This window comes from Panthera pardus, unplaced genomic scaffold (assembly GCF_024362965.1).
Source record: "Panthera pardus isolate Hobbes unplaced genomic scaffold, ASM2436296v1 HiC_scaffold_2, whole genome shotgun sequence".
In the NCBI taxonomy this organism is placed as follows: Eukaryota; Metazoa; Chordata; class Mammalia; order Carnivora; family Felidae; genus Panthera; species Panthera pardus.
Genome location: NW_026526765.1, coordinates 95,628,107 through 95,642,153, shown reverse-complemented (window position 1 = coordinate 95,642,153; position 14,047 = coordinate 95,628,107). Strand labels below are relative to the sequence as shown.

Below are 14,047 nucleotides of genomic sequence, written 5' to 3'. Positions count from 1 at the left end.
CTAAGAATTGAGTTAAAATTGTGGGACACTCAGACTTAATTGCTTGGTGGTACCAATCTATTTCCTGGATTGAAGCCATGGGTTATAGCTCCTGTTCTAGTCAGCTGGCTTTCCTGTGACAGTTTCTTCCTTGCAATTAGACTTTAATTTTCCTATGAATTTTTGCCCAAAACTTTCCATATTCAGCATCAATCTATAAGAATGCATTCTTCTCTTTCAGGGATTCAGGTCTTCTCCAACAAGTATTTTCTAGCTACACCACCGAACCTTCAAGTTCCCAGCACAGCTCGGTGCTTGTGTTTAGGTAAACACATTGACTACCTAAATGAAAAAGTAAAGGTATGGACTTAAGAGCTAAGTACAAAACCCACCTAGGATTAAGTTGGTGAATATAATGAATAGTAAATGTTACAACAATTATATCATAATTAAGTGTTCAATACTAAGAAAATTCTTAAATATAATTATTTTGAATCTCACATTAGGGACGGGATTTCACACTAGCTTTAATTAGTAGAACCTACAGTTTCTTGATTTCTGTTTTAAATCAATTGATCAAGCATACAAAATATAGGAGATTTTATGTATAAAATTCAGATCTGGGACTTGGAGTATTTACAAAGGACCTGTTCAGGAAAAGGTTAGTATTCCTGACCAAATGCCTTGTTTTGTGTAATCTAGAAATTAAAAAAAAAAAATTATTTATTTTTGACAGAGAGAGAGAGAATGGGCCCATGTGCAAGTGCACGGGGGAGGGGCACAGAGAGGGGGAGACACAGAATCCAAAGAAGACTCCAGGATCTGACCTGTTAGCACAGAGCCCACCGTGGGGCCCGAACCCACCAACTGTGAGATCATGACCTGAGGTGAAGTTGGTCGCTCAAATGACTGAGCCACCCAGGCACCCCTGTAATCTATAAGTTAGTATCAACTGACCAATCAAAATTGGCCAAGCTGAACACAGAGAGAAAAAAATAAACAAAAAACCCACCAGAGTATCTAAGACATGGGGACAATATCAAACTTTCTAACAAATGTGTAACTGGCATCCCAGAAAGAAAAGAGAAGAAAGCAGAAAAAATATGTGAAGAGACAAAGGCTGACAATTTTCAAAAAACTATAAAGGGCATTTAACTACAAACCCAAAAAACTCAAAAACATATATATAGAACAAAGGTAACAATTATAGTAGTTTCTCATCACAAACTAAGCAGTCCATAAGAGAACAGTGTGATAGTGCCAAAAGAAAACAATTGTCAACCCAGAATTCTACACACAGGGATGATACTTTTCTAAATGAAGGTGAAATAACAAAAGCTGAAGGAATTCCTTACCAGCAGATAACATACTACAGGAAATATAAAGGAAGTTCTTTAGACAGGAACTTGGATCCTCACAAAAAAATGAAAATATCTGGACATGATTAAAATGAAGATTATTATAGAGGCATCTGGTGGCTTAGTCAGTTAAGCATCTGACTTCGGCTCAGGTCATGATCTCACAGTTTGTGAGTTCAAGCCGTACATCAGGCTCTGTGCTGACAGCTTGGAGCCTGAAGCCTGCTTTGGATTCTGTGACTTTCTTTCCCCACCCCCCCCCCCCCTTCCCCTCCCCTTGCTCACATTCGGTCTCTGTCTCAAAAATAAATATTAAAAAATATTAAAAAATTAAACGAAGATTATATAAAAAATCCCAAGACAGTTCAAAGGAGAATGAATAGCCTTTTAAACAATAGTGCCAAAACAACTAGATAACCACACACACACACACACACACACACGCGCACACACACACACACACACACACACACGCAGAAGAAAATCTTGAGTCCTATCTCCTATCCTATATAAAAATGAACTGAAAATATAAAATTGTTATAAAATATAAACCTTCAAGAAGAGACCACAAAAGAAGAAATCCTTGTCAACATGGGTTAGGCAAAAGTTTCTTAGATAGAGCACCAAAAGTGTGATCCATTAAAAATTGATAAAAGGTATTTCATAACAATTACAAACTTCTCTTTGAAAGACCCAACTTAAAAAAAAAATGAAGAGACTGGGATGCAAGGAAAGTTTAACATACAAAAATCAATGTAATATACCACATTAATAGAATAAAAAAAACACATGATCATCTCAAATGATGTAGAAAAACCATTTGACAAAATTCAATACCCTTTTATTATAAAAATAGCCAATAAATGAGGAATAGAAGGAAACTACCCAATATAAAAAGGCCATGTAGGAAAATCACACAGCTAACATTAGAGTCAAAAGTGAAAGCTGAAACCTTTTCCTCTGAGATCAGAAACCAGACAAGGATGCTCACTTTCACCACTCTAAATTCAACATGGTACTGGAAGTCCTAGGTAGCACAAGGAGGCACAAAAATGAATGACATGTGTCTAAATTGGAAAGAAAGTAGAATTATCTGTTTGCGGGAGACATAATTTCTATGTTGAAAACCCTAAAGATTTCACAAACAGGCTGTTAATAAATGAGTTCAACAAAGTTGCATCAATACACAAAAACAGATGTAATTCTAATATACAACAAATAATCAGAAAAGGAAATTAATAAAACAATTGCATTTATAATAGCATCCAATAGAATAAAATGCTTATAAAATACTTAGTAATGAACTTAAACAAGGGGATAAAAAACTTGTACACTTAAAACTATAAAAGGTCACTGGAAGTGGGGCGCCTGGATGGTTCAGTTGGTTAAGTGTCCGACTTTGGCTCAGGTCACAACCTTGCAGTCCGAGAGTTCAAGCCCCATGTCGGGCTCTGTGGTGACAGCTCAGAGCCTGGAGCCTGCTTCAGATTCTGTGTCTCCCTCTCTTTGCCCCTACCCCACTTGTACTCTGTGTGTGTGTGTCTCTCTCTCTAAAATAAATAAATATTAAAAAACAATTTTTTTTTTAAAAAAGGTCACTGAAAGAAATCAAAGAAGACACAAATGAACAGGAAAACATTCCATGTACATAGACTGGAAGACTTAATACTGTGAAGATGTCCATACTGCCCCAAGTGATCTACAGATTCAACGTAATCCCATCAAAATCCCAACAATGTAATTTGAGAAATAGAAAAATTCATCCTAAAATTCATATGGCATTTCAGAGGACTCCAAATTGCAAAACAATCTTAAAAAAAAAAAAAAAAGAACACAGTTGGAGCTCACATTTCCTGATTTCAAAACTTATACAAAACTATAATAATCAAAACAGTGTGTACTGACGTAAAGACAGACATATAAACCAATGGAATAGAACATAGAGGCCAGAAATAAAGCCTCACATATATGGTCAATTGGGTTTCACATATATGATTGCCATGATCATTCAGTGTGGAAAGGATGGTCTTTCCAACAAATGATACTGGGAAAACTGAATACCCACATGCAAAAGCAGCTAGGTCTCTGTCTTATGCCGTATATGAAACTTAACTAAAAATAGATGAGTGACCTAAGTGTAAGAGTTAAACTATAAATCTGTTAAAAAGAAAACATAGGGGAAAAGCTCCAGGACAAAGGACTTGCAATGATTTCTTGGATATAACATAAAAAGCACAGGCAATTAAAAAAAGATAAATTTGGACCATGGCAAAATTTAAAACTTTTGTGCATCAGGAACACCTGGGTGGCTCGGTTGGGGGTTCGACTTCGGCTCAGATCATGATCTCATGATTCGTGAATTCGAATCCCACATTGGGTTCTCTGCTGTCAGCACAGAGCCAGCTTCAGATCCCCTGTCCTCCCTCTCTCTCTCTGCTCCTCCCCCACTTTCTCCCTCTCTCTCTCTCAAAAATAAACATTAAAAAAACAAACCAAAAAAACCTTTTGGGCATCAAGATACAGTTAGCAGAATGAAAAGACAACCTACATAATAGGAAAAAATATTTCCAAATCACAGAGTTAATATGTAGAATATATAAAGAACTTGTACAATTCAACAACAAAACCCAAATAATCTGATTAGAAAATGGGCAAAGGACTTGAAGAGATGTTTCTCCAAAGATATCCAAGTGGCCAATAAGAGCTTGAAAAGATGCTCAACATCACTAGTCATTAGAGAAACACACATCAAAACCATGATGAGACATCATTTCATATCCATTAGGATGACTACTCTCAAAAAAACAAAAACAAAAAAACAAAAAAACAAACGTTGGTGAGGATTCAGAGAAATTGGAACCCTTGTACACTGTTGGTGGGAATATAAAATGGTGCAGCTGCTGTGAAAAACAGTATGGCAGTTCCTCAAAAAATGAGGGACGAAATTACCATGTGATCTAGTAATTCTACTTCTCAGCATATATTTAAAAGATATTTGCAAAACAATGCTCACAGTAGCATTATTCACAACAGTCAAAAGATAGAAGCAACCCAAGTGTCCAGTGGCAGATGGATAAACAAAATGTGATATACATGCAATGGAGTATTATTAAGCCTTAAAACAGAAAAAAATTGTGGCACATGCTACAACATGGATGAACCTTGAGGATATTATGCTAAGTGAACTAAGCCAGTCACAAAAAGACAAATATTATACACTTCCACTTAAAAAGTTACCTAGAGTAGTCAAATTCAGAGACAGAAAGTAGAAGGGTGGTTGCCAGGTGCTGGAGGGAAGAAAGGAATGGATAGTTGCTGTTTAATTGGTACAGAGCTTTAGTTTTGCAAGATGAAAAAAAAAATCTATAGATTGATTCTGCAACAATGTGAATATACTTTACACTATTGAACTGTACACATAAAAATGGTTATGACGATAAATTTTATGCTATATATATTTTACCATAATTTTTTAAAAGGGAAAAAAAGGCAACATATTGTATGATTTCCATTTATATGACATTAGGGAAAAGACACTATAGGGACAGAAAAGAGATCCTTGGTTGCCAGTGGCTGGGGGGCACGGATAGAAGTTGACTATACCAAAGAGGAGGAGAGAAATCTGGGCATTATAGAACTTGACTTTGTGTTGGTGCCTACACAACTATATAAATGTGTCAGAAGTGATTAAAATTGCAGAGCAGAAAGGGTAAATTTTACTATATATAAATTATACTTCCATTAAAAAATTATCACATTACCAAAAGAAAAGTAAAAAGCTTTCTAAGCACTCTTAAATACACTTTCTGTGACTGTAGGATTACAAACAGTAAGAGCTGGAAGGGTCTGAAACTGGTAGAATGTTCTCTAAGCAGCTCCAATCATGTCTGTATTTGTTGGCATGGGAAGAGACTGGGTGGGCAGGAAACACATAATAAAAGAATCAAAAATAAAAAGGAAGGAGGTGAGTGGGCATCTGTAGATGGTGATAAGAAGTAGATAGGAGAAGTAGGATTATAGAGGCAGGGATATACATAGGAAAGGAATAGGACATAGATGAGGCATAATAAACACTGGTGTTGGGCAGTAAGACACTGAAACAAAGCCTTTGGATCAGGATAGAAAAAGGTGAAGGTACTAAGTTTCAATATGCTATAAAACTTGTCTACTTCATTTCCCTAAATATGTCTTGTGCCTCTAGTATATTAAGTAGTGAGATCTGGCCACAGATAAGCTGTCCAATGGACTCCCATTTACCTTTTTCTTCTTTGCAGAGCCCCAAAGTTCTGCTGATTTTGTTTAAATAACAAGGTAAATGTTGAAGAAAATGGTCATACCAAATACACTGAAGCATATTGCACGAGAATACATTAAACCATAACAATATGAGACCTAATAATCTTTAAGTGACTACTAGAGGAGAGAGCAGTTCAATATACTTCTGCATTGTCTTACACTTGGTTCCAAATTAAGTATGTGTTTTTAAGTCTATTTTGCAATATCAACCAAAATTTTAACTTTGTTGGTAAATCTGAATCTTTCCAAACATTCTTGCTTTTGCTTCCTCCATTTTATGAGCCACTTCTTCAGTAATCTATCTTTCTAGAGCACAGTGTGAAACACAATTTAGGAAATATGTTTTTCATTTTTGTCCATCTGCCCTGTTTTCTCTTTATAGCTTTTTCATATATTCCCTTCACCATCTAGTATATTAGAACACCCTATACAATTTCAACTTGGGTAATAAATTCTAAAAAGTATCCTGAAAGAAGTCCTACATATGAGCTATCTCAATTACCTCAGAAGTGCTCAGCCCTCATGTATAATTTTAAATACTTCGCGTACTTTTCAAATTTTGAAAAAATAACGTTTATTTTCTTAGAACTTTAAGCCAGCCCATTCCTCCCCTATTAGACGGATTTAGTAGTAACCCATTAGACAGATTTAGCAGTAATGAATACCTTGGGATTAATGCTGATAGCAAAACTTTAAGCTTAGCATCTTACATTTTAGGAATACTTATTTAAAAAAATGTTAGGGCTCTAGCTTTGGCTGCTAATTTGGTCCTTTTTTACAGGTACAGTTTTGATAGTTCCACATTAAGTAAACTGTTCACAAAGAAACCACTAAATTGTTTAGCTGGAGACACCAGTGAGTCAGAAGAGATATTGAAATACCACTGTGATCTCATGTCTGTTTGCTGGAATAAGGGCAAAATAATTCTTTATTCCTGTGACTGGTAAGAATTCCCTTCAAAAAGGACCAGCCGGTTTCCTGTTGGCTTCAGATCTACAAGTCAGATGAAGGAGTTCAAAACACACCCAAGACATCATTTAAATAGCTCTTTAAACTGTAATTTTACAAGTTTCCTTGAACTAAAGTCAAATTCTACAAAAAGTGGTAAACTTCATTAAAATTAGTTATGTAAAGTCTAGAAGAAAAAGTACTATCTAATTAATAGACTATTTAACAAATAAGAGTCTAATGCATGAGCAATGCACTTATTTAATCTATGAAGTAAATCCTGTATGTGAATGGTCAGTTTAAGAAAGATGCTTCTCCCCCATGCCTCCAGGGCCCAGATTCACCATCAGTCTCTAGAATGGTAGCCCTATGCATATACTTCTTAAGCATGCTAATTATGTAGAAATATAAATAATATCCAGATAAGCTGTTTTTTTTAATGTGTACTTATTTATTTTGAGAGACAGAGAGCTGGGGAGGGGGAGAGGGACAGAGAGAGAGAGAGAGATAAAGACAGAGAGAGAGGGAGAGAGAGAGAGAGATAAAGACAGAGAGAGAGAGAGAATCCCAAGCAGGCTCCAGGCTGTCAGCCCTAAGCCCAACACAGGGCTTAATCTCATGAACCATGAGATTATGACCTGAGCTGAAATCAAGAGTCAGATGCTTAAGTGACTTGAGCCACCAGGTCGCCCCCAGATAAATTTTTAGAATGGGATTTAAAAATAGGTTGCAATAGGCAAATCTGGACACAATTGTCAGTAACGATATTGAGGTTACTCCCTCACTATGAAAGTAACAGAGTGACTCAAGCACCCCCAATACTGCCCTAAGGACAGCCTGTTGGTTTGTCTCCTTACTCTTCCTGCACACCCGTGGGCTCAGAAACAAACAACCTGGACTTCAATGTACATGTGTGCCACTTTCATGAACTAGGTGCTCTCATGCTGGCCTATTGCCCCAAGCAAGTTCCACTTAGAAACTAATGCTTTAGGGCTGCTTGGGTGGCTCAGTAGGTTAAGCATCTGACTTCGACTCAGATCATGATCTCACCGCACGTGGGTTTGATCCCCCCATCAGCTCTGTGCTGACAGCTGGGAAGCCTGGAGCCTGCTTCAGATTCTGTGTCTCCCTCTCTCTCTGCCCTTCCCCGGCTCATGCTCTGTTTCTCTTTCAAAAATAAGTAAACATAAAAAACAAAAAAAAATTAAAAAAAAAAGAAACTAATGCTTTCTTCAACAGTTTGGGGTCTAAATTTGTGTTTCTTAATACAATTTAAGTTACCCTGTTACAGAAAGAAAGTATCCCTTTGAAGAAAAGAGAGTAACTCCGCATTGTTTACAAACATTATTTATTATGAAAAAGACTTCTATGAGTAAGGATTTCAGATTCTGCCAGGCAAATAATCTAGTAAATTAAAGTATTATTCTACTAGATATACCTGCAAACCTCAATGTGCCTGAATGCTTACCAAGGTGTCTCTCAAAGCTTACTGTAATTGGTTTCCTTGTCCTTGGGGTCCTCTTATCAGATGTTCCCATTGTTCTGTTCCTTATCCATCTATTGGCACCTGCTTCTAAATGGGGCCTCTTCTGACCCTTGTTGTCAATTTAATGCCTTGATAATCCCCCAAATCTTACTTTCTAGCTCAGATTCCTTCCTAACTTACAATCCATCATCTTTTTTAAAAAAATTTTTAATGTTCTATTTATTTTTGAGAGAGAGAGAGCGCAAGCAGGGAAGGGGCAGAGAGAAAGGGGGCCAGAGGATCTGAAGCGAGCCCTGCCATCAGCAGCTAGCCTGATGTGGGGCTCAAACCCACAAACCACGAGATCATGACTTGAGCTGAAGTTGGATGCCCAACCAACTGAGCCCTCCAGGTGCCCCACAATCCATTATCTTTGCACATACCCTACCACATCTGGATAACATACAAAATAGAAACTGATGGCTACTGGTAGAGATGAAGATATGTTTGCTGATAAAATTTTATAAACAGTCTCAGTGGCTCTGTCGCAGGCATCTGACTCTTGGTATCAGCTCAGGTTATGGTCTCACAGTTCATGAGTTCAAGCCTCATGTTGGGCTCTGCATTGACAGCATGGAGCCCGCTTGGAGTTCTCTCCCTCCCCTGCCCTCTCTCTCTCAAGATAAATAAACATTTAAAAAAAAAAAAAAAAAAAAAAAACTCCTAAAAAGAGTCCCTGTACTGAACTGGAAATCACATTCCAGAAAACATAGTGTTTAGAACTGAAATGGATTATGTATTAGAGTTTTTAATGAATAGTGGATTAGAAGAAACTCTCAGAGGTTAGAGTGACATAATTTTTAAAGAAACACTCTATCTCCAACATTACTGATAGCCCAAAAGGGGTTGAAAAATGTGGACATATAGTCAGAAAGTGAACCAGAAGAGCTGGACTTTGAGTATGATGAAAGCGTAGGAACATCTTAAGCCATTTATTCTACATATTAATTACCTAAGTACAAAAATGTTATAGATGTGGTGACATCTGTGTCTAAACAGATGTCTGAAAGAACTGTTATATTCAGTTTAATCTACAATGTTTTTTCTTGGTAGTATATAAAATAATGATGTGTCTTATCATCAAAGGCATCTGAAACTGGTAAAATACAGAAGTTTACTTAGCTCTGGTAAAGAAAATGAAACATCATGGACTTTTCTGAGCAAGTTATAAAATTAACCTGAAACAAATTACTTTAAAATATATAATCCATGCCTTTATCAGTCTTTAAAAAGAAATAGAGAATTTTGTTAAATGTATACATTAAACAAGAACCAGTGTGATAGAGTGGTTAAAAATACAGGCTCGGGTGCACCTAAAACTAATAAAATGTTATACGTCAATTTTATCTCAAAAAAAAAAAAAAAAAAAAGGAAAGAAAAAAAAGCACCGGCTGAGGAGTTGACTTCGTTGAAACTGTGGCTCCAGCTACTTGCTAGCTATGGGACTTTTGGTACATTATCTAACTTCATTAGGCCTTGGGTTCCTCATCTGTAAATTTATGGTTAATACTAACTATGCTTACTGGGTGATTTTGAGAACAAACAGCCCACATAAAAGTACCCTTGAAGAAAGCACATAAAAGACACTCAAATATTAGTACCTTCTGTATATGCACATGCAATAAGGAATCTTGAAAGAATCTTCAGTAAGCTATGAAAAAGCTAAAAGATTTAATATTAAATATTTTAAGGGAGATGTTTTTGTCTAGTGACGTAAATAACTTAAATAGGTGTCATTTAAATCAAAACCATTTCAAGCATATACTCAGTGAGTTTTGTCATCATCCTTGGGTATTACAGATGTATTATTCATAGTAAGCTTAAACCTCTGGCGTAGACCTCTGAATAAATTTTGCAAGATAATGGAGGAATGAGAAAACAAACAGCACGGTTAATTTCTGATTATGTGAGGAGAGAATGGAAGATGAAATCTGAATCTGAACCACGTCAGGTTTACCTAGTAAAACATCCTACAGAGTTTCCCACTTGATTTTGGCAGGCATGAGAAGTCTAGCTCTACCCCATTTGTATTCACCAAAATGGAGGAACCCATAAACCCACTAAAAAGAGATCTCTAGAAATCTCCTGGCTCCCGTAATTGTGCTCGTAGCAGTAACAGAAGCATATCTACATGCTAGAACTGCAGTCACTAAGAAGGCTCTGTAACATTTATGGCACTGCCTGCCTGACATAGTGACTTCTGTGGTTTCTGCCGTGCCTTAAGGAACCTGTGGCCAAGGAATGAAGATATAAGGTGAAGGGATCACAGGAGGCCCAATATTATGACCACTTTTTACTCCTGCTGCAAGTTCCTACCCACAATGTTCTAAAACCTCTGAAGAGATTCCCTTTGAAAATTTAAAGCAGCCCATTCTCCTTGTGGTAGGAGATGTGGACACTATTTGCTCGCTCAAAGATATTTGTGGAAGGTTTAAACTACATTACAGGCATTTTAAATATTCTAATGTAAATAATACTTTCTCTACATGTGTGAATTTGGAGGGTTGGGTGCTGGATATAAGGGTAGGAAGAAAAAAGCTACTTAATGAGCCTACTGTTAGTTTGTGAGAAAAGAATTTACTCAAGGAGATACTGTGAATTATGTATCTGATACTTTCATACAAGTTACTATTTGTGCGGGTTTCCCTTTTATACAAACTGATCAGTCACTAAAAACTTTCTTTAAAATTTATTCAGAGCATGAGGTTAGACTATCCTATTGGGGAGATATCTTCAGGGAAACAGCCTTACATACTAAGTTAAGAATTATGTTTCTCTCATCTCTTATGAATACACATCTATCTTTTGCATTCTGCAAAGGGTAAAACTATTTTTAAGCCTGTCCTTTTATTTACAGGGTAACAGAATTATAATCATTATACTGTATTCAAGACAGAAATAAGTATTTTTATCTGTCCATCCATAATTTGATTTCTAAGATGTCTGTTTCCTTGCAAAGCACGTCATGTATGGAAAACCCATCCCCAAAATTGTTTAGCACAATATTAGTATTGTTGGGGGGAAATATTATAAATAATAGAAATCACTTTCAGTATTGGAAGAATGAAAAAGATGCTATTAACATATTTTGCCAAAGCTAAAATTGGGTAGAAATATATGAATAATTTTACAGTTAAAATCTCTATTTTCTAATTTCCTGGCATAAAAACTTCATTCTTTAAAAAAACAGTTGTGATCAATAATCTAATTGACCACTCACTATATGATATTCAGAATCAGAGAACTTTTGGATTTCAGTTTACATTTTTTTTAAAAGAGAAGGCCAGGATCAGAAGATAAAACTTCAAATTAATCAAATGTTTGACTAACAGCATGAACACAATTTTAATTGCAACTATTATTGTGTTAGGTGAAGCAGTTCATCATACCAAACTTCATTTATTTAAGCATATATGTACTATATAAATAATTTGTACAAGGACCCTGATCAAAAGCATTATGCAAATGAACTTTAAGGAGGGCTAGATATAGTATATACGAATATAGCTCAGAATTGATAACATGTTAATCCACTACCATTCTCAATAAAGGCTTCCCCCCGGCCCCAAAGTCTGCTTGATTAGCCTGCATGGAAGCAAAAGTCTATTATAACTCTGGGAACCAACTCTACTGGCCACAGTAATGAAGCCTGGCTTTACTTCAGCTCCAGATTATGTCAGCAAGCCATCACGTTAGCTTTAAGATGATGACACAACTGACATCTTGGTCAGCAGGGTATTTCCTTCGTGTTGTTTTCCTACTAACAGTGACAGACTTGAGCATATCCACCCCAATTTAGGTCTCCTTGATCGAATATCCTCTTTTAAATCTGCGACTTTAAAAGTTCTTCTTGGTGTGAAGCTATCATCTATGATTCAAGACCACTGACTTGGGCTTCATTTATACCAAGCTTAAGCAATGAATTAATTAACCCAAATTAAATAACCCAGAGAGGGGCGCCTGGGTGGCTCAGTCAGTTAAGCGTCCGACTTCGGCTCAGGTCATGATCTCACAGTTTGTGAGTTCGAGCCCCACATCGGGTTCTGTGCTGATAGCTTAGAGCCTGGAGCCTGCTTCGAATTCTGTGTCTCCCTCTCTCTCTCTGCTCCTCCCCCACTCATGCTGTCTCTCTCTCTCTCGCTCTCCTTCAAAAATAAATAAAAACGTTAAAAAAAACTTTTTTTAAATAACCTAGATAACAATCCAAAATGCTTTAACAGAACTTTAAGGAGGAAAACTTAAACTTTTCCTCCTTAAACTTTCTGGAAACTTTCTGTCTTCCGTATAACAACAATAAAGCTAGGACCTGAATTAAGATTCCTGCCTTAAGCGTTTTCCAATTAAGGGCTCCTGGGTGGCTCAGTTGGTTAAGCATCACACTCTTGATTTAGGCTCAGATCACAATCACATGGTTTGTGAGACTGAGTTCCACGTCAGGCTCCGCATTGACAGCATGGAGCCTGCTAGGGATTCTCTCTCTCCCTTCTCTCTGCCTCTCCCCCCATGCTCTCTCTCTCTCAAAATAAATAAACATTAAAAAAAAGATTTTTCCAACTATATAGTCGTTTCTTACATGTGCTATTCCTCTATTACTTTAGAAATAATCTGCAACTGACTATACGTAGTCATATATAAAGGTGTTGACAATGCTATGCAAGGATCACTGAAAAATAATTGATCACTTTTCATTAGTTTAGAATATGAGTAAAAGTCAGTGATAATCAGATTAAATTGATCAGAAATGAAAATGTCACTCCGACAGTCTTATGAAGTATAGAATTGAACAGATTTAAGTTGTTGCTCGAAAGGCCTTCAACATTATAGCAAAATGTGCACAACATATTTCAGAGTGGAGAATGGTTACAAATAAGGATGTCTCTCTGTAGATGCCTAGGTGACTTGGTCAGTTAAACGTCTGACTTCAGCTCAGGTCATGATCTCACAGTCCGTTAGTTCGAACCCTATGTTGGGCTCTGTGCTGACAGCTCAGAGCCTGAAGCCTGCTTCAGATTCTGTGTCTCCCTCTCTCTCTGCTCCTCCCCCACTTGTGCTCTATTTCTCTCTCTCTCAAAAATAAACAAAAAAATGAAAAAAAAAAAACCTTCAAAAACAAAATAAAGTGGGATCTTTGCATTTCTTTTCGAGGATATGAAAATACTAGACATACACGTCACTAGTCAAAACCAAAAACTTTATATTACAGAGATGGATGACCTCATGTTTTGCTTACATTTACATGAAAAGTAAATAATTTTATAACACATAAATGTGAATATCTGTGGAACTACTTCACACCCTTCTATTAATACCTACTAAGCAGTTTTATACAAATGAATGCACATGCCACTAAAACTAGGCTCTTAGTACTAGAATATGCTTCTAAGGTTTACTGGGTTTACTAACAGCTTTCAGAAAACTACCTCAATCACATATGCCAAGTTTGAGAGTTTTTTTTATTTTTTTTTATTTTTTTTTTATTTTTTTTTTTTGAGAGTTTTTATCAGATACATTAAATTCACCCATATCAGTGAACTCCTTATATAACTGTCCTTTTTTATGAGCTTGTAATGACTGGTGATTTTTTTTTCCCACCATTCAACAGTTAAATTATATCTGTGGTTGTCACTGACTTATACAAAAGAAATTAAGTACTTAGTACATGTCCAATATAGGATTATTCACAAAAGCCAGCATATGGAAAAAACCTAAGTGTCTATCAGTGGATGAATGGATAAAGACATGTACACACACGCGCGCGCGCACACACACACACACACACACACACACAATGGAATACTATTCAGCTACGAGAAAGAAATCCTGCCTGCAACAACATGGATGGGCCCTGAGGGCATTTTGATAAATGGATTAAGTCAGAGACAGAAATGTAAATGCTGTATGATACCACTTATATGCGGAATTAAAACAAAAAAAAAAAAGC

General features: G+C 36.5%; 1 protein-coding gene across 3 annotated transcripts in view; it reads right to left on the bottom strand.

The window, feature by feature from the left end:
• HOMER1 (homer scaffold protein 1) overlaps positions 1–14,047 on the bottom strand; it is a 144,047-nt gene that overhangs the window by 28,429 nt on the left and 101,571 nt on the right. Inside the window, exon 5 of one of the 3 annotated variants that reach the window (XM_019462911.2) lies at positions 4,575–4,624. The exons of the other annotated variants lie outside the window; for them this stretch is intronic. Coding sequence (XP_019318456.1) covers positions 4,575–4,624 — 50 coding nt within the window. The remainder of the gene's footprint in view (positions 1–4,574; positions 4,625–14,047) is intronic. 3 annotated transcript variants of the gene reach the window in all.